We start from the raw sequence: 21,131 nt of genomic DNA, 5'->3' as shown, positions 1-21,131 counted from the left end.
CAAAGCCTCCGGGACGATCTTGGCCCTGCCAACACCTTGATTTTAGGACTTGTGCCCTCTAGGACTGCAGGCTCATAAATCTGCGTTGCTTTGAGCCACCGTGGCTGAGGTCATTTGTTGTAGCCGCGACAGGGAACCTGGATAGGTGTGCACTCTGGAGCCGGAGCCAGGGGGCCCCCTGGGCGGTCAGGCTGGCACCTGCCTCTCTCGGGGTACGAGCTGTGTCGTATCCGGAGGCTGCTGTCTCTTCCACTAGATGCCAAAGACTCGCGTGAAGCTTGGGGGTCAGGGCTTGGGTGCATCAGGCTTTCTCAGGCTGAGAACACTGAGATGATGGCAGACAAAATGACCATGGTTTTCTCCCACCCCACACCCCCAAAGTTACACCTAAAAAGACCAAAAAGCCCCAGTCTTCGCTTCACGTTGCAGACTTTGAAAGGCTTCCCATGTTCTTCTAGGTGTCCTGGGCCCAGTTCTTTTCTCCCCCATCCCCAGGAGGAGACATCTTTGACTTTTATAGCCAATGTCAAAGGGCAAGTGAATTTTGCATCCAGGGGTTCACAAGTGGATACATGGCCCATGAGGCACCAACAGCCCTTTCATCAGCAGCTAAAATACCAAAGGGGGGGTTGTTGTGTGGCCTCAGCCTGAGCCCAGAGAAAGGGATCAGGGACAGAACCTTGAGAAAATGCTCTTGTCTCAGAGATGATGCAGAGGAGGGGAGAAGGATGCAAAGCAGGTGTACCTGTGCAGCGAAAGCAGGCAGGAGCCACAGCGGAGCCACCAGGGGCCTGTGAGCCAGGAGTCCAGAAGTGGAGGTGATGGGGACAGTGAGGCAGGAAGGGTCAGCGATGCCGCGCTTCTTTGGATCGAGGAGACCAGAGACACATCGCTGGTGTTTATCCACTGCTGAAGGGGGCGGCTGCAGAGACCTGCGAGAGGGGAGAGTGGGCAGTGAGAGCAGAGGGGTGAGGAGTGTGTCAATTCCAGTTTTTCTTTTCTATATTCTGATGCTTTGACATCTTGGGGCCTTGCTGCTCCGGGAGGGATTGCCCTGCCCAGGCCGGGCTAGTTCCTAGAGATAACACAGCCCTCGCCTGCCACAGCACCTATGTGTGCAAAGCAGCCAATCAGAGCCCCTGCCTAGCAGGTGGCCTCGTGCCAAGAGGCAGGGTCCACTTGCCCTGATCTCCCTGGGGCCAGGTCCCCGACAACTAGGCTTGCCCCTCCACCCCAGAGCCCACCGAGATGATTCAAAGTAGCCAATCCCAAATCTGTCCACCTTGCCTTTTCGTCCTGTAGAATCCACAGTAAAGGCTCCTGCCCACGTCTCTGCCTCCTGCCAGCCCCTGGTGCTTCCCCATGGGGCCCCGCATGGTGTGCTCTGTGCCCTCCTCTTGGGATCTGTGAGTAACTGTTTAAAAAAAGTTTACTTATTTTGAAAGAGAGCGTGCACAGGAGCAGGGGAGGGGCAGAGAAAGAGGGAGAGAGAGAATCCCAAGCAGGCTCCACGCTGTCAGCGCAGAGCCTGATGAGGGGCTCAGACCCACCAAACTGTGAGATCATGACCTGAGCCGAAATCAGGAGACGGGCGCTTAACCGACCGAGTCACCCACCAACTGCCTTTCCGATGGCAACTCTCTCTTGATCTGTTGGCCTCACCATACCTGAATGATAATAAAACCGACATTTAAAACACTGAGGGACAGATCTGTCACTGGAGATGGGCAGAGAGGAGAAAATGGGGTACAAAGGAGGCAGGGGGAGTGGGTGCTCGGGTCTCTTTGTCTCGGTGACGCTGGAGGAGGGGCACTGATCGCTCAGCTCGAAGCCCACAAGAGCTCGCGCGTACAGGAGGTGACCCAACGGGTCCCATCATCCAGACTCGGCACTCGCAGGACTCCCCGTCGGCTTTGGACCCGTCGGCACACTTAGCCCTCTGCAGGCCCCACCCCTGGAGCCCCTGGAGGACCAGGCCTTGCCTCCGTGCTGGCCGGCACTGGCCGGCACCGGCAGGCAGCCTCGGAAGAAGCTGCCACTCACCTCTGGACACAGCCCCACCCCGCAGCACCCAAACACACTCCTGGTGACCGGCCTCCGTAGGCAGCCGTGGGAGAGACGCGTAGCAGCTTTGGCTGAGCACCAGGCCGCCCAGCCGCCCAGTCCTGACTCCCTGCTGCGGTCAACTCGGGTGCAGCCTGGGGCCCCGCGGGGCTTTCGGGCTCCTCGGCTGACCCGTCCCTTCTTTTTTAACCGAGGGACCGCATAGCCCAGTGGCTGGGGGGTGCTGGCATACTGCAGTCAGCCCTGACTCCTTGGGCACGTGACCGACTCCGCTGTCACATCGGTGGATATAAAGTTCCTCAGGACGGGACCCGGCATGTAGCCAGCCGACCACCTTGCATTCTGGAACAGTGCCTGGCACGTGACAGGCACTCATGAAGCAGGTGTGGTCCTCAGGCCATCCCAGTCCAAGAGTCCTGACCCCTGCTGGCAGTGCCCTTGACCACGCCAAGGCCCCTGCCGTGCAGATCCAGGGCTGCGCGGCCACCAGCCCTCCTAAGCCACCTGCCGTGACTACTACAGTGTCCCCCTACTCCAGGCCTCCCTGCGGGACCCGGAGGCTAGGCCTGCCAGCGGATCCACCCAGAGCCCTGTGCCTCCTGCATCCGCCCATCCACAGCGTTGGCTCTGAGGAACGGTGACCCGATCGATCTTCCTCGCCAACCTCACGGGGTGGGGGGAGGGGGGGGGGAGGGTGCTGAGGAGCTGGTGGAGCTTCAGGACCCACGGGGTGGCCGAGCCTTCCTCAGGGTGCCAGGAAGCCGGACTGTGGTGGCCGGGAGAGCAGGCTGGACACGGAGGCGGGTGGGGTACGCTCGCAGAAACGCGTGACCCGCTCACAACCAGAGCTGTGCACAGTGGCCCCCGCGCAAATGGCTGAGTCACTCACGTAACTGCACCAAGAGAGTGAAATCCACCAAAGAATTGGTGACCAATTACGTAAGCAGCTTGCACCAGCTGGGGACTCAGAGCCCCTGGGTGTCTTTTTGATGAGGACGCCCCGGGACAGTGACGCTAGCCGAGCCTCCGGTGGGCCTCCCCACGGCCGCGCGAGTGGCTTCCGTGCCAGGCGGCGTGTGCCCGCTGTGCTTGCCCTTCCCTTTTCTCTCAGCTGCAGGGGGACGTCCACGTCACTTCTTTTACCCTTACCGTTCTTTCAAAGAAAATCGTTGGCTACCCCTTCCCCCGAAGCAAAACGAAACAGAAACCCCTGTTCCCGAGGAACCGCATGTGCCTGGTGTGCCCCGTCTGGGGTTCCTTGAGGCGATGACAAGGCACTGGCCTTTGTCTTGCCCAGTTGCAACTCTCTCAAAGCAGGAAGGGACTGTGCGGAAGGTCTTCCTTGAGCGCACTGAAAACAGATGAGCAAGGTGCTCCCACGGGGGTGGGGGGGTGGTGGCAAGATTACAGCTGGGACAAACAATAGATGTGCTGAAAGCCTGAGAGGAGGAGCTGGGGAGGAGTTACTGGGGAGGGGGGAGTTACTTGGGAGGAGTTACCTGGGGGGGGAATTACTTGGGGGGAGAGTTACTTGAGGGGAAGTTAGCTAGGGAGGAGTTACTGGGGGGGGAGTTACTTGGGAGGGGGAGTTACTTGGGGGGGTAGTTGCTTGGGGGAGAGTTACTTGGGGGAGTTATTTGGGGGGGGGGGAATTACTTGGGGGGAGAGTTACTTGGGGGGAGGAGTTACTTGGGGGGAAGATTACTTGGGGGAAATAATGGTTTTGAAAAGCCTCCCATGCCCAGGTCCGGATGCCTGCTCAGAAAAGACTGTAGAAACCCCTAGGTGTTCCCCCCATTCAGGCTCACCACAAGCAGGAAGTAAAGACCAAGGCAGATTGGTAAACAGCCTGGCTTGGTGTTGCAGGAGTGCCCCAACCCAGACTAGTCTGCAAAGAACAGGAAAGTACTTTGTCTCCTTTCCTCTCTTCTCTCCTCTTTCCTTTCTCCCATTCTCCCCTCTTCCTCTTTCTCGCCTCTTCCACCTTCCTCCTTCTCTTCCCTCCTCGTCCTTCTTGTCTTCTTCTTTCAGGCATTTAAGAAAGTTCTGTCCAACAATTAGCTGATTAGAAGCCAAAGGAACTGACGCTTCAGAGACCACACACAACAAGAAATACAGTCTTTAAAAAATATTTTAGAAAAGTCATGGGCATCCCAGAGGCAGGAGAGAAAAAGAGAAAGACTATTCAGAGAAACCATGGCTGAAAACTTACCAACTTTAATAACGGTCATCCATCTGTGCAAGCAGCTCAGCAAACTCCTAGCAGGATAACTGGAAGAGATCCACACCAGGACATTATAATTGAACTGTTGAAAAATAAAGACAAAGAGAACCTGTAAAGTAGCGAGAGAGAAGTGACTCATTACATACAAGGGGTCTCCAATCAGTAACAGCTGATTTTTCACCGGATATTGTGAAAACAGTGAATGACAGTTAAAGTACTGAACGAGGGGCACCTGGGTGGCTTAGTCAGTTAAGCATCCAACTCATGATTTCGGCTCAGGTCATGATCTCATGGTTCATGAGTTCAAGCCCTGCATCAGGCTCTGTGCTGACGGCATGGAGCCTGCTTGGAATTCTCTCTCTCCCTTTCTCTCTGCCTCTCTCTCTCTCAAAATAAATAAACGTTAAAAAATTTGTTTCTAGAAAATAAAGTGCTGAATGAAAAAAAAAAAAAAACCCTGTCAACCAAGAATTCTGTCTCTAGTAAAACTATCCATCAAAAATGAAAGAGAGGGGTGCCTGGGTGGCTCAGTTGGTTGGGCAGCTGACTTTGACTCAGGTCATGATCTCAAAGTTTGTGAGTTTGAGCCCCACGTCAGGCTCCGTGCTGACAGCTCAGAGCCTGGAGCCTGATTCAGATTCTGTGTCTCCCATCTTTCTACCCCTCCCCTGCTCACGCTCTGTGTCTCTCTGTTTCTCAATAATACATGAACGTTAAAAAAAATTAAATAAAAAAAAATGAAAGAGAAATAGAGATATTCCCAGATAAACAGAAGTTAAGAGACTCGGTGGCTGGCATACCTACCCTAGAAAAAAAAGAAAAAAAGAAAAAAAAAAGTACTGAAAGGAGTCCTTCAGGCTGAAATGAACACTAGCTAGCAACTCGAAGCCACATGGAAAATAGCACCAGAAAGACAACAACGTAAGTAAATATAAAAGCCGGTGTTCTTGTACTTTTAGTTTGCAACTCTTTTTCCCTCCTGTGTGATTTCAGAAACAAGAGCCTAAAGCAAGAATTGCAAAGGTATGATAATGGGAATGGAATATATCAAGATGTAATTGTGACAGTAACACTATAAAGGGGAAGATAAGCAGCTGTACGGGAGCAGAGTTTTGTATCCTCTTGAAGCCAAGCTGGTATTAATTCAAACTGGATTGTCACAAGTTGAAGATATTAATTGTAATCTTAGGTAAATAGTAAGAAAATAACTGAATATAGACAGAACAGGAAATGTGGGAGTCAAAATGGTACACTGTAAAAAAAATCAATGAAATGCAAAAGAAAGTAGTAGTGAAAAAATTAAGGAAAAAAATAGGTGTAAGACATACCTTTGTTTTTTTAAGAGCTTATTTATTTATGTATTTTGAGAGAGACTGTGACAGCATGAGGGGGGAGGGGCAGAGAGGGAGACAGAATCCCAAGCAGACTCCCTGCTACCAGAGCAGAGCCCGGCGTGGGGCTCGGACTCACAAACCATGAGATCACGACCTGAGCCGAAATCAAGAGTCAGATGCTTAACCGTCGGACCCACCCAGGGGCCCCTATTTTATTATTTCTTTTAAAGGTATGTCTTACACTGGGGCACCTGGGTGGCTCCGTCGGTTAAGCACCTGACTCTTGATTTCGGCTCAGGTCACGATCTCATGGTTTATCAGCTCAAGCCCCACGTCCAGCTCAGTGCTGACTGTGCAGAGCCTTCCTAGGATCCTCTCTTTCCCCATCTCTTTCTACCCCTCCCCTGCTTGCACGTGAACTCTCTCTGAAACAAATAAGGTTAAAAAAGAAAGCAAATAATAAAATGGCAGGAGTTAGTTCTTATCAGTAATTACCTTAAAGATAAGTAGATTAAACCCTCCAAAGAAAAGGCAGACAGAGGAGAAAAGAGACTGACCCAGCTATATACTTTCTACAAGAGCATCAGACACAAAGATCCAAAGACACAGATAGGTGGAAATGAAAGAGTGGGGAAAAGAAATTCCATGTAAATCGTAATTAAAAGAGAGCTGGCATATTTATAGTACTATCAGACAAAATAGACTTTATGTCAAAAATTGTTATGAGAAACAAAGAAGGACGTTACTTGCTGATAAAAGGGTCAGTTTATTAAGAAGATACAATAATTATAAACACATACATACCAGGGCACCTGGCTGGCTCAGTGGGTGGAGCACGTGACTCTTGATCTCAGGGTTGTGGGTTCAAACCCCATGTTGGGTGAAGAGAGTACTTAAATTTTTTTTTAAAAAATGTTTAAAAATAAAAATAAACATATATGTACCAAACTATAGAGCCCCAGAAAACATGAATCAAACATGGGCAGCATGAAGGGAGAAATAGACCCTTTTACGATAATAGCTGGTGACTTCAGTACTCCATTTTCAATATTGGTTGTCAGCAGACCTAACAGATGTATTTGGAACATTCCAGCAAACAACCGCAGAACACACATTCTTTTCAAATGCATGCAATACATTCTCCAATATAGACCCTATGTCAGGCCACAAAACAAGTCTCAATGAATCTTAAAAGATTGAAATCAGGGGCACCTGGGTGGCTCAGTCGGTTAAGTGTCTGACTTTGACTCAGGTCATGATCTCACGGTTTGTGAGTTCGAGCCCCGCGTCGGGCTCTGTGCTGAACAGCTCAGAGCCCGGAGCCTGCTTCGGATTCTGTGTCTCCCTCTCTCTCTGCCCCTCCCCAGCTCATGCTCTGTCTCTCTCTCAAAAATAAGTAAAAACATTTAAAATTTTTTTTAAAGGTTGAAATCATGCAAATTATCTTCTCTGACCACAATAGAATGAAGCTAGAAATCAGTGACACCAGGAAACCTGGAAAATTCTCAGCTACGTGGAATTTAAACAACACTTTTTCTTTTTAATTCCTTTTAGCATACAGCGTTCTCTTAGTTTCAGGTATACGATATAGTGACCCAACAATTCTATACGTTATTCAGTGCTCATCAGGATAAATGTATTCGTAATACCCTTTACCTGTTTCACCCACCCCCACCTCCCCTCTGGTAACCACCAGTTTGTTCTGTGTAGTTAAGAGTATATTTCTGGGTTTGTCTCTTTTTTTCTTTGTTCATTTATTTTGTTTCTTAAATGCCACATGTGAGTGAAATCATATGGTATTTGTCTTTCTTTGACTTATTTTGCTTAGAATATACTCTCTAGCTCCATCCATGTCGTTGCAAATGAAAAGATTTCACTCTTCTTAATGGCTGAGTGATCGTCCATTGTATATACATACGTCACCTCTTTTTTTTTTTTATGTATCTTTTAACATTTATTTATGTTTGAGAGAAAGAAACAGAGTGCGAGCAGGGGAGGGGCAGAGAGAGAGAGAGAGAGAGGGAGACACAGAATCTAAAGCAGGCTCCAGGCTCTGAGCAGTCAGCACAGAGCCCAAGGCGGGGCTTGAACCCGTGAACTGCGAGATCATGACCTGAGCCGAAGTCAGATGCTTAACCAACTGAGCCACCCAGGGGTCCCTACACCACTTCTTTATCCATTCATCCATCAGTGGACATTTGAGCTCTTTCCATAATTTTGCTATTGTTAATAGTGCTGCGATACACATTGGATTGGTGTTTTCCTATTCTTTGGGTAAATACCCAGCAGTGGAATTACTGAATCATATGCTAATTCCATTTTTAATTTTTTGAGGAACCTCTATACCGTTTTCCACAGCGGCCGCACCCGTTTGCATTCTCACCAACAGTGCACGAGGGTTCCCCTTTCTCCACATCCTCACCAACACCTGTTGTTTCTTGTGTTGTTGATTTTAGCAATTCTGACAGGTATGAGGTGATATGTCATCGTAGTTTTGATTTGCATTTCCCTCATGATCCGTGACGTTGAGCATCTTTTCGTGGATCTGTTGGCCATCTGTATGCCTTAAACCACACACTGTTGAACACCAATGAGTCAAAGAAGAAATCACAAGGGAAATTAAAACATACTTTCAGATGAATGGAAATGAAAACACAACAAAACAGTCCTCGGGGGCGCCTGGGTGGCTCGGTCGTTCTAGCGTCGGACTTCGGCTCAGGTCATGATCTCGTGGTCCGTGAGTTTGAGCCCCGCGTTGGGCTCTGTGCTGACAGCTCAGAGCCTGGAACCTGCTTCGCATTCTGTGTCTCATTCTCTCTCTGCCCCTCCCCAACTTGTGCTCTGTCTCTCAAAAATAAATAAATGTAAAAAAAAAAAAAATCAACAAAACAGTGCTCAGGGAAGTGTATAGATATAAGTGCCTACATTAAAAAAGAAGACAGATCTTAAATCAAAACTTCACTTTATACCTTAAGGAACTAGACAAAGGAGAGTAAGCTTAAGCCCAAAGCTAGGAAATAATAAAGATTATAGTGGAGATAAGTGGAATAGAGAATATAAAACAACAGAGAAAATCAACAAAACCAACAGTTAGTTTTATGACAAAATTGACAAACTACCTAGGGTAAGGAAAAAAGGAAATAACGAAAATCGGAAATGAGGGACATCTGGGTGAGTCAGTTGGTTAAGCGTCCGACTCTTGATTGCGGCTCAGGGCATGACCTCACAGTTCGTGAGTTCGAGCCCTGCATCGAGCTCTACACTGGCAGTACAGAGCCTTCTTGGAATCCTCTCTCTCCCTGTCTGTCCTTCCCCTCATGCTCTCTCTCAAAATAAATAAACAGACATTTTAAAAAATTAAATAAAATCAGAAATGGAAGTGAGGACAAAACTCTGGATCTCACAGAAGTAAAAGTTTGTAAGACAATTCTATGCATAACCAAATGCCAACAAATTAGATAGCCTGAGTGCAACAAACAAAGTCATAGAAATAAACACCAAAACTGACTCAAGAAGAAATAGAAAATTTGACCAGTTCTATGTGCTACCCTAGGGACTCCCCCCAATGCAGTAGCTTTTCAAACTGTTTTCAGAGGCCCAAGGTCGCCACCCATCTGGGGTAAATGGGGTGGGGTGGGTCACTATATTGTATACCTGAAACTAAGAGAACGCTGTATGCTAAAGGGATTTTTTTTTTTTTTAAATTTTTTTTCAACGTTTTTTATTTATTTTTGGGACAGAGAGAGACAGAGCATGAACAGGGGAGGGGCAGAGAGAGAGGGAGACACAGAATCGGAAACAGGCTCCAGGCTCCGAGCCATCAGCCCAGAGCCTGACGCGGGGCTCGAACTCACAGACCGCGAGATCGTGACCTGGCTGAAGTCGGACGCTTAACCGACTGCGCCACCCAGGCGCCCCTAAAGGGATTTTTTTTAAAAAAAGTGTTTAAATTCCACGTAGCACTCTATATAATAGCAATGAGCCATTGACAAGGAAATGGAAAGATTCCATTTACAATCGCATCAAAAAGAATAAAATACTTGAGAATAAGTTACACTAAGGGAGCACAAGACTTATGGCTGAGAACTGCAAAATATGCTTAATTCTTTAAGCTAGAATTAAAACCTAGGTAATTGGAAAGACCTCTCCCCGTCCATGGAAGACGTAGCACTGTCTACAGATTCAGTGCAATCCCTATCAGAACACCAATGAACACTTGTCAGAAATGGGAGAACAGACCCTAAAATTCGTATGGAATTGCAGGGGACGCTGAACAGCCAGTCAAAAGGGAGCCAAGGGCCATCTTGATGGGAGCGGGACCAGCCCCTTTCCTCCTGCCACCCAGGCAGGACTCCGTCAGAACCCACAGCTCCCTCCGGCTGCTGTCCTCCCTCCCAGCAGACCCAGCCTGGCGCTGCCCCTCACTCGGCCCCGAGTCCTGATGTCTCCACCTCACCCGATGGTGAGTCTGGGGGTTGCTGGGTCAAATGCTGTGCAGAACCCCTCACCCACCAAGAGAAAACAGATGAAAATAAGTAGGGCTGTGTGGTTCAATCAGGGGTTTGGGGGGATTTTTTCTTTGTGGGGAGGTTTTTGATTGCTGATTCAACCTCCTTGCTAGCCCTTTTCAGATTTTCTATTCTTGAGTCAGATTGGGTAGTTTGTTTCTAGCAATTGGCTCATTTCATTTGTATCGTCTAATTAGTTGGTGTGTAATTGTTCATAATGTTCTCTTCTAATTCTTTTTAAAAACTTCTGTAAGGCTAGTAGTTGTGTCCCCCATTTTCTTTTTTTAATATCTATCTATCTATAATTTATTTATTTTTACCTAATCTTTACGTTCCACACGGGACTTGAACTCGCAACCCCAAGGTTAAGAGTCACGTGCTCTACCAACCGAGCCAGCCAGGCACCCCTCCCCCATTTTCATTTCTGATTTTAGTTGTTTTTTTCTCTTCTCCGGGTCCCTGTATTGTGTCATCTCAGCATTCATCAGATGCTATTGTAAAGTCATTGTTAGAAAAATAAAACTAAAACATCTCCATGGCAGTAGGGACTAAGTCTGTCTTGTCAGTGTGTTATAACTACTAAACTTGACACCTAGTAGATCTTGGTAAACATTTCCTGTATTTCTTTCTGTTTAGAGCATGGAAAGGGTCTTCCTCCAGCCCTCATGGGAAGGCAAGCGTTAATCTTTTTTTTTTTTTTAATTTTTTAAAATGTTTACTTATTTTTTAAAAAGAAGGAGACAGAGCGGCAGAGAGAGGGAGACACAGAATCCAAAGCAGGCTCCAGGCTCTGAGCTGTCAGCACAGAACCCCATGGCGGGGCTCGAACCCACGAACGCGAGATCATGACCGGACCCGAGCTGAAGTCGGACGCTCAACCGAGCCACCCAGACGCCTCGACAAGGTGTTAGTCTTGAGGCTACTCTTTCCCGAACCCATGTCGCCACACTGCGTCTTCCACATGACCTTGGTAAAGCTCAGATACAGGGCTGACCGCAGTCCTCCCCTGGCTAAATCCCTCAGCAGCTCCCCAGTGCCTTTTCGAGGAAGGTCACCCTTCTTGGCTCGGTACACGAGGCCACGAATAGACTGTCTCCTCCCGCCCCAGCCAGCCTACACTTGGCAGGTCCCTCTGGCGTCCTGCTCTGTCTGACCTCTAACACCTGCTTGCCCTTCAGGTCTCCATTCTCTCTGGAGCCCTGGCGGGGTGCCCTGTGCATCCTCACAGCCTGTGTGTGGACGTTCCTCTAGAATGCAGACCGTGCATCCTGTGAAAGTCCCCCCGGCGGTGAGCGTCACATGGGCACGGTACATCTATTATCTGCCCTCTGTCTCCAGCTCTCTGCACGTCACTTGGCATTTGCTTTAAAATGTAGGTTTTATGCCTATTCAGGGGTGGTGAGGCCACTAGACCAGGAGACGATTGTCATGAAAAAGATACTTTGCTACTCACAGATGTCAAGAGGAGGGGGCACGCCATCCTCACAGGGCCACAGGGGGAAGCACCGTGCGGTGCTTGGCCAGGAGGCAGAGGGAGTGAGGGGAAAACGTGGGTGAGAGCCTGTAGTCTGGTGTCCGCGGGAGGGAATGGGTGAGGCAGCCCGTGCGGCTCAGGACTGGCTACCTTGCATAATTTCCGCAGGCTCCGGGGCACAGGGCTTGTCTCTTAGTGGTCTGACACCTGGCTCTGGGGTGATCCGGGCCGGGGACAGTGGCTCTGAGTCTGAGAGCCCCATAAAGGAGAGGGTCTGGGTGCGGGCTCCGGACTGACCGCTTCGCCTACGGAAGGTGCACTCACGAGTCATTTGCTCTCTCTTGGATCTGCCAGCCCCGGGAGGGGTACTCAGTCCTTCCGTGATCAGGTAGGCGCCAGCCGTCAAGACGTCCTAATACACAAGACATGCTTGGAGCACAGAGGACTTTCAGGGCAGTGAGGTACTCTGTATGATGCCATAATGATGGGTACAGGTCATCAAGCATTTGCTCAAACCCATAAAATGTCCAACACCAGGAGTGGACCCGAACGTAAACTATGGACTTTGGATGACAATGCTGTCAGCACAGGCCCGTCGATGGTAACAAATGCACCCTTTGGTGCGGGATGTTGATAACCACGGAATATCCATTTGGGGCAAATATCCATTTGGGGCAAAGGGTATATGGGAGATCTCTGTACCTTCCCCCCAGTTTTTCTGGGAAAATTAAACTGCCCAGAAAAAAAAGCCTTAATAAACATAAGAAAGAATCAGGACAAAATTATGGCCTGACGGTTATCTGTGGCTAGAACCGCACTGCTCCCCAAGGTAGCCGCTAGCCACCACGTGTGGCTATTTGGCATCTGAAACGTGCTACAAGTGTGCAATCAAGATTTACTATGCCAAAAAAAAGAAAAAAGAGGGAATGTCTCACAAATCATCCTTATTTGATTGCCTGTGGGAATGATAATATTTTTATAGATATGGTTAAAGAAAATACAGTACTAAAGTTTAAAAAAAAATTTTTTTTAACATTTATTTATTTTTGAGACAGAGGGAGACAGAGCATGAGCGGGAGAGGGGCAGAGAGAGAGGGAGACACGGAATCTGAAACAGGCTCCGGGCTCCGAGCTGTCAGCACAGAGCCCGATGCGGGGCTCAAACTCACAAACTGCGAGATCATGACCCGAGCCAAAGTCGGACGCTTAACCGACTGAGCCACCCAGGCGCCCGTAAAAAAGTTTTTTAATACAGCACCCTAACAGCTCATGTGGAATGAAGGGGTGAGACCTGAGCGTGGAATCCGGCCCCGCTGATTTGGGCAGACCACTTAACCTCTCTGGGCCTCAGTTGGTTGTGTTTTTCCTGGAAAATGGGGATAACTATTGATCCTATAGGGCTGTTGTCATCTCGGGCCACCCTCTTTGAAGAAGCCCAGCCTGTCCCCAGTGTCATCCTTCCTAATCTCAAAGTAGTATCCGGCTTCACTGTTTGCTGCTTGTGTTTTCTGCTCTACCCTGAGACCATCTGCCTCCTTCACTATTTTTCCCTGGCACCCAGGCCAGGGCCTGGCATACAGTAGGTACTTACTAAGTGCTTGCTGAATGAGCATGATGACAAATGGCCCCCGACAGATGTTCAGTGAGGACCAGTGACATCACTGGCATCTTTCATGGCTGGGACACATCTGCTTACTCACTGCCATCACCCGGGGGCCCCAGCAAATGGCTGGTTTGTAAGGGGCACCCAGAAAACCTGCGTGGGAGGGGTGAATGGAGTTCAGCCGCTTCGAAGAGGGACTCCCAAGAGGGCCCTGTGGGACCCTCCCCTCAGAGCCCACCGCCCTTCCTCCTCGCTGACACCCCTGCCCCAGCCCAGCCTGGCAGGACTGGCAATAGGCCACCTTCCTAGCTGGGGCATTCCAGCTGGCATCCAGCTGGCACCTGTCCCCCACATGTCCGGTTAAGAGCCGGGGAAGCACCAGAACAGAGGCCGAGGCTCCATACAACCAGTGCCAATGGCCCAAGAATGTGTGGTGGGCCTGGCCCCTGCCCAGATGGTCGCCGCGGCGACCCTAGGGAACACAGAGACCCCTGGTCAGCCTGGGGAGGCGAGCCCCTCCAAGCCAGCCTTCCAGGAGGCGGCAGGGCCAACCACGTCAGGAACACAGTGACAGGGGTCACAGAGACCATAGATGAAGTCCCTGAAAGGCATGTTGGAAAAACCCCTTTTCCTCCCTTCCCCCAGTCGCGTGGTAACCACTGTGCATCTGGGCCAGAGCAAGAGGCAGCTAGGCACAACGGGGGCCCAGGCCCCGCAGACAGGGGCCGGTACGTGCCTCGTACGTGTGTCAACACGAGGTGCGTGAGGGAGGGCCCCCAGCTGCTGCTTCCAGGGGCTGCCTGAGCAGGGGCCTGGAGGCACCAGACGGCCAGGAGAGCGGTGGGCAACACAGGGAGAGGGGGAACCTGATGTGCAACAGCAACTGCAGGAGGGCCCCCGCTTCAGTTGGTGGCACCTCCCCAGTGCCCCTGTCCCCTTCCGATGACTCTTAGAGCCTCCCTGACCCTCTGTCGAGAAGGCCAAAGTTGAACACCTGGGAGGGCTTCTCCAGCACAGAAATGATAGCGAGCCGGCCCGCGGAGGAACTGACCCCAAGGGAGCGGTTGGCATCTCCCCTCACAGAGCCCAGACCCCCTACCCCTTCTGCAGGGGACCCTCTGAGTGCACTCCCTAGCGGTGGCCTCCCCAGGGGGCCTCCAGTTGCTGAGCCTGAGGAAGGCTTTTTGCCTGCCCTTCCGACCTGCAGGCCCTGGGAGGGGGTCAGTCCCTCACCTTGGCTCAGCTTCAGGCCGGAGACCACCCCGAACGGCCCCCATCGTCAGGGCTGGTGGCCAGGAGGCAGGAGGAGGCCTCTGTCCCCCAGCTGCGCTCGTGCCACAGGGGCGCCTCCAGCAGCTGTAGGAACAGAAGAGGCTTCCCCTTTCCCAGTTCGGCCCTGACCGTGTGGATGCGGCCCTCACACTCAGCAGCTGCGGGCTTCAGAACTCCGGGTTTTCACCGGGGTCTGAGCACACCGCCCCCCTCCCTGACACCTGCACCGGGTCCATGATCACGCAAATCCCTGCCTGCCCCGCGCCCAGGTTCCTCGGACACCCGCCCCCGGTGAAGGCTGCGGGTGGGACAAACCCCGAGGGGCGGGGAGGGGAAGTGGGCTCGCTTGCGGGGACCTCAGGCGAGTCTGGGTCACGCCACGTCTTGGCGGCTTCGGGCGACGGGACAGGCAGGTGCAGTGGGCCTGAGCAGACAGGCTGGCCGGGCCCACCACGCCGCGTCCCCACGCCCCCAGCCACGCGGAGCCGCGTCTCGTCCCGCCTGCACCCCCCCCCCCCCGCCCCACACCCAGAGCAAGAGGTCGAGGAACCGGAGTCGCGAGCGGGCCCTGGGGGCTGCCACAGCCACCTCCGCGGACCGCTAGGCGCTTGGCCTGGCCGCGCTGAGTCTCAGCTCCCTGAGCGGGGCGGGGCTTGTAAGCCCCGCCCCCTAGCGTAAGCCACGCCTCCAAACCCTCAGGGTTCCGCCCCTGGGGGCTTGCGAAGGGTCCCCGCCAGGGCCTCCTAGTGGGGCGGGGAGATGAGAAGGGTACGGGTGTGGTAAATACCTGGAGTGTTCTATAGCTAAGGATGCGAGCAATAAAAAGTTAACAGTTCAAGCCAATCAGCTGTGAGGTCTCTGCAAAGCCCCGTTGCCCCTGCAACCGCCCACCCCCACCCGTGGAGCCCCTGACCAGGCGAGCCACGCTGACCCAGGGAAAGAAAAATATGCCTTCTAGGTGGGTTTTGCTTTGCTTCCCGCCGGCGCGCGGCTACCCAGGGCTCCAGGCATTTCTTCCAAAACCAGAGCATTTCTTTGTTGTGGTGGATGTTAATAACATTTTTCTCAAGGTAACAGTCGAGAAAATTCACATACCTTACACTGCACCCCATCGGAAGTGTAAGGTTCCGGGGACGCTTGGCTGGCTCAGTCAGTGGAGCGCGCGACTCGATCACGGGGCTGCGGATTCAAGCCCTACGCTGGGCGCAGAGATTGCTTAAAAATAAAATCTTAAAAACAACAACAAAAAAGTGCAAGTTTCCCTGCGTTCACAATATTCGCCAAGTTGCGCGTTCCCCGCCCCCCATTCTCCCTCCCCAGCCCGTGGCAACTACTGATTTTACTTTCTGTTTCAATGGATTTGCCTGTTGGCAAAACCAGGGCATTTCTATGAAACTGTAAGGCCCCCCATCGTGGGGAAGGAGAGGAAAGTGGGGTGAAGTCAGGGCCCCGCCGGACAGGTGGCTTGGGAGCGGGGAGCAAGGCAGCCTGAGGCCCTGTGCAGGAAGGCTGTGTCTGCCCCGGTGTGTGGCGGAAGAGGGAATGCTGGGAGGACAAAGGGCCCTTCGGGGAGAAAACAGGGGAGAACTGGATGGGGGAAGGAAGTGAAAGAGGGGGGGTGGTCCTAGGGCAGCCAGCCTTCAAGTGGCCTGGGCAGGCTGGGTCTGTCCATCTGTGTGGTTCTGCCTCCCACCACCAAGGGAGCCAACCCTTGTCCGTCTCACATCCAAGTAGTTGAGAAAGTCAGTGTTTCCTGCCAGCCCTCTGATGTAGGTCCTCTTGTCCCCAGGTGCCTACAATGCCCTGCAGGTGTATCTTGACTTTGGAGAAAGCAGCTAGAAAGATAAACCGGGGAGAAGCCTGGAGGCCCATCAGGGGAGGAGGTGGAAGGAGGGAGGGTGGTGGAGGGCAGGTGGCCTCAGGGTGGGGCCCCATCTATAAAATGCACAGCCTGCTGGCCTGGCAGGCAGAAAAGCTTGGAATCACCCCAGCAGGCACCAGCCCCTGGGATCCCTCGGACTTTGGTGAGTCCTTCCCCCAGTCTTGGCTGGGACCAGCCCGACAGCCGCCAGGCCCCCCAGCCCGACGTGTCCCTGGGCCGCCTGCCTCCCTTGCAGAGGGCCCTGGGGCCTGGCTGGAGATGGGAGTGTTCCCAGGGTCTGCTGCCGTCCGTTTGGGGTCCTCATCACCCCCACCTCTCCCATTATTCCTGCAGACACCTGGGGAGCAGGACCAGCCGGTGCACAATGAACTTGTGGCTCCTGCTGTGCCTGGTGGTGGCGGCCAGCTTTGTGGGCATCTGGTGTCCTACTGTCCACGCTCAAGGTAACGTCGTGGGCCGTACCTACCCAGCCTCCTGGAGCCCTCCTCTCCCCATCCATCCTCCCTGCCCTCCCTCCCCCATTTGCTCCTCCCCTCCTCCAGAAGCTCCCCAACCCCCACCCGTTATGTCTCCACCACTGAATTCTGATGCACAACTCCCGCCCCAGTCATGCCGAAACTCCTGGCATGTGTTTGCGGCTCCCTGCGGGTGCAGGCCCCCCAGTCCCTCCTTCCAGAGCCCCTGTGATGCCTCCTCCGCCGTCCGTGACCCAAGGCCTCCCTGCCAGGACTCCAGTCAGCCCAGACACTGTGGGGGAGAAGCGTATGGCTCCCAGTGGTGGCATGGCCAGTTACTGCCGGGGACACGCTGCAGTGACATGACCCTGCAGAGCCCTGGAGACCAACGGGAGTGGGTCCCCCGTCCCAGCTCCACCCGCCTTGGGCTACCTGTGTTGCTACTCAGTCTTTATGAGCCTCGGTTTCCTCATCTGCAAAGTGGGGCCTCTGGATTCCTGCTGCACAGATAGGACATGAGACTCCAATGGGCTGGTAACTTGCAAAACTCTTGGCCCGGTGCCCGGCAACAACAATGACAACCATACTGTTATTCACGGGGGGTCCCTTCCCCCTTCTCCCTGCATCGGGCACCTGAGGATTTGGTGACCAAAGGCCAGTTCTGGGCATACAGTGTCCCCCAGGAGTCCCGCCACTGTTTCCTGCATCCCCATGGGCCCCGGGGGAAGCGGCTGAGCCCCAGCAGCTGGCTGAGCAGGGTCCCCGGCTTGGTCCAAACCCCAGAGCACCATCCCTACCCCCCACCCTGCCTGCCCCGCCTGCCCTCACTTGGTCTGAGAGGCCCTAGTCCTCTGCTTCCAGCAGACCTTAGCCTTTGCCCAAGATGGGGCTGGGCTTCATTCCCATTGTCATGCTATCAGAGGCCCATTCCAGAAGCCAGGCCCAGCCCGGGGCCCTTTGATCCTAGGGGCAGAGTGGCCCCCTGCCTGCCTGCTACCGCAGCCCAGGGTCCATCTGAAGCCACTGCCCCTCGCCCTCTGGGGCCAAGGTTTGGAGATGCAGGGCGGGCTCAAGCCGCCCGCTTCTCCCATCCTTCCCACTGCACTTTGCCAGACCTTGGGTGTGGCTCCTGGAGGTGGCGGGGTCAGCAGACAGATGGGTCCCGGAGGGCCTTGAAGGCCGCTGCCCTGTCTGTCACATCACCTCCACCCGCCCACCCTCCCAGGCCCTGCTGGCACCCTCCTCCAAGACACCACCCCCAGGTCCCTGCCCTTCCCCTTCCCGGCACAGATCGACCTCTGGGGTGTCCCACCAGGCTGGGGGATCCCCGTGACAGCCCTGGGTCCAATTCCCCTCTGTGTTTGTCTACACGTCTGGCACCTTAGTAGGAACCCAAAATGCTTTTGTCAGGCAACGAGTAGACAAACAGAGACCTCCTGGTTTCCGGTCTGGTGACCGAGCGGTCACTCTGACGGGGACAGAAAGGAGGAGGCCCTGGAGACAGCCCTAGGTGGGGAACCGCCAGCCCGGAGCAGGAGCGGGGACATCAGGAGCAGCCGGCCAGCGCGTTCATTTTCGAAGGGCCTGGGCTGGGAGCCGCGTCCCCTGGCCCCTCCTGGGGGCGTCTGCGCTCTGATCCCTCATTCGTTTTGTGGTCCCGGGCCCGTCCCAGCCCGGGACCGTGGACCCCCTCCAACTCGTGCCAGCGGTCCCCTTATCAGGGGACCAAAGGTGAGCCGGGTGCCTTCCTTATCATCTGGGCTGTCTCTTGGCCTCCGCGGGCCTCGGGAGGGTTGCGGCAGGTGTGTGTGTGGGCGCGAGTGCGTCGCTGCCCACGCGCAGGCGCACAGAGATGTGAGCCCGCGGGTCGCGGCCGCAGGTGTCTCGGAGGACTGTTGCCTAGCCTACCACCGGCTCGAGAGCCTGGACTTTCTGAAGCGCGCCCTGGGGTACCAGCGCCAGGAGGTGAGCGGCAGCTGCAACCTGCCGGCTGTGATGTGAGTGGGGCTGTGGGGCCTGGGAGGCGGGGGGCGGGGCCCAGACGCGACTTTGCCCCCGGCTCGCACCGCAACCTGGGCACCCTCTCCCCCCGCCAGATTCTTCTTGCGGAAACACAGGATGGTGTGTGGCAACCCCCGGGACAAGAGGGTGAAGTACTGGACAGAATTCCTGGATGCGCGGAAGGCCAAGCATCACAGAAGCCGCCCGAGAACCCCGTCCGGGGTTAGCTGGCCCCCCAGAAGCAACAAGACGAAAACTGCCCTCCGGACCACAGCTCATCCGGGTGAGGACTCTGATCATGTGACCATCCCTCCGGGGGGGGCCCCGTCACCACTGCTAAGGGATGAGGGCTCTCTAGAGCAGCACAGGCTGGGGGAGGGGACTCAACTCCGGGACCGAGGGGGCTGACTCTGTGGTCAGTCCTGCCGGTTCATTACCCTAACCCGGCTGCGGGGGGTTCGGCAAGTGCTGAGACGAAGTGTCAGGTGTGCGGGGTCCCCAGCTCCTACTCCAGTCCCCATCACCTGCTGACCTCTCCAATCCCTCCCCCCCCCCCACCCTGCAGATCCGTGAGCCCGAACACCTCCAGGATTAGCCAACACGAAGGTGGGCCGGACCTCGCCCCGCCACAACTGTCCCCTGAGGCTCCAGGTGCCCCAGCCTGTCATTCAGGCCAGACCTCAGCGCCCGGGCCTGAGCCGGCTCTTGGCTCTGTCCCGTCGCTCCTGCCACATCCTGCTCCTCAGGCAGCTGGAAGGAAAGAGCTGACCTTGCTTCAGGCCCCTTGCCTGCTCCAGGAACCAGAGTCAGCCGTAAGCAGCGGGTCTTCTGGTGGATCATCTGGATTTGTCACCCACCGCAGCCTCTTGCCACCCACCCTGGGCCACGCCTGCCTGTGTCCCTTTGGGTCCTTGCAAAGCTCCAGACCGTCCCGGGACGCTCCTCCCAGACTATGCTTTTCTATGATTTTTAAATAAACGTTATTTAAAACATCCCCGGGGTGGGATGTCATTCCTGTCTCTGTCACATTTCATTATGGGGTGTGAGTTGCTATCCCAGCCTGTGTTGAATCCCACGTGAATGCCACCCCAGGATCTGTGCTGAGCCCTCAAGCTGACGGCTCCGGGGGTGGGGGGCATGCTGGCTGCAGGCGAGGGTGTGAGTCCAGCTGGTGACCTTGAGCAAACCGCGCACTCTCTTGGCATCGCTTTCCTCGCCTGTAAAATGGGGGTCGCTGCATTTGTTCCGCCCACACCCTTGGGCTGTAGCGAGCCTGGCTAATGCAAGGAGGAGCCCTCTGCAAGCTCTGACAGGGGTCCAGAAACACTCTCGATAAGTCAAGTGGCCCGGAACCCAGCCAAGAATAGAGCCCCGGAGCCAGGCACTAGACTCGAGCCATCCAGCTGTCCCATATTCGGGCAGCCTCAGTTTCCACCACGAGAGAAAACATTCCAGATGAAAACCCAGCGCTTCATCTCTAGAGGACAAGAGGCGGTTTGGGGCCAGGGGTCACACCGAGGTCCCGCTAGGCTATGCAGGCGACTCAGGCCAGTTCTACAAACCCTCTAAGCCTTGGTTCCTCCCGCTGTAAAATGGGTGATATCACGGCCTGCCTCGTACAAGCTAGCGGGGACCGAATGCACTACCACCGGGTGCCTGGCTGGCGCAGTCAGAGCGTGGGACTCCTGACCTCCGGGGTTGGGAGTTCCAGCCCCGCGCCGGGTGCAGAGATGACAATAAACAACCGACGCACTACCGTCTGCACACACACATCACACACACACACCGACCGCGTATCGACGGCCCCCTGGCATCCAGCGAGGCCATCAGATTAGGTATAGGTGCGGCTCACCCCGGGACCGGGCAGGATGCGAGCGGGGCAGGGTGGCCTGCTACCTGCAACCTGGAGTGACCTTGGCCAAGCGGCCTGCCATCCGTAAGCCTGTTTTCCAATCTGTAAAACGGGGCCGAACACAACAGCTTCTATTCCACGGAGTTGCAAGGACAACCAAGCGGGTCAGTAACGGTCCTTAGAACGGTGCCGGGTACGCGGCACGCGGTCGGGGAGCGTGAGCTGCTAGAATCGGCCCCGGTGAAGCCACCCGGGCCCGCGGTGGTTGCCACCGGCAGCCTGGCTTTGTGCCACTCGCAGGTCTGAGGTTCGCAGAACCCGCCCGCAGCCTGGGTGCCGTGTCCCCCACCCCCAGCTGGAAGGCGGCCTTCGCCTGCGTCTCGGCTGCACGCTTTCCCCTCAGAGCCCCGGGTTGAAGCCCATCCTTCCAAAGCTCTGGGGCCTCCCGCTCCCTGACCTGTG

The 21,131-nt window shown here is 54.3% G+C and overlaps 1 protein-coding gene and 1 long non-coding RNA gene across 2 annotated transcripts; one reads left to right on the top strand and one right to left on the bottom strand.

The window, feature by feature from the left end:
- Window positions 1–1,303: 1,303 nt before the first annotated feature.
- Window positions 1,304–12,013, bottom strand: LOC145713223 (uncharacterized). Its single transcript, XR_014136225.1, has 4 exons — window positions 11,929–12,013; window positions 4,277–4,370; window positions 1,570–1,667; window positions 1,304–1,414 (listed from the first exon to the last, which is right to left on the bottom strand). It is a non-coding gene; the product is annotated as an uncharacterized LOC145713223 (long non-coding RNA).
- Window positions 12,014–16,372: 4,359 nt separating this feature from the next.
- Window positions 16,373–19,828, top strand: CCL25 (C-C motif chemokine ligand 25). The gene is made up of 5 exons (XM_060630069.3): window positions 16,373–16,503; window positions 16,695–16,804; window positions 18,696–18,813; window positions 18,913–19,100; window positions 19,383–19,828. Exons 2-5 carry the CDS (start codon window positions 16,726–16,728, stop codon window positions 19,388–19,390), a joined length of 393 nt encoding a protein of 130 aa, XP_060486052.1. The 5' UTR covers window positions 16,373–16,503; window positions 16,695–16,725; the 3' UTR covers window positions 19,391–19,828.
- The last annotated feature ends 1,303 nt before the right edge of the window (window positions 19,829–21,131 follow it).

The sequence above is a fragment of the Panthera onca genome, chromosome A2 (assembly GCF_046562875.1).
Source record: "Panthera onca isolate mPanOnc1 chromosome A2, mPanOnc1 haplotype 2, whole genome shotgun sequence".
NCBI lineage: Eukaryota > Metazoa > Chordata > Mammalia > Carnivora > Felidae > Panthera > Panthera onca.
This window is presented reverse-complemented; position numbering and strand designations above follow the sequence as displayed.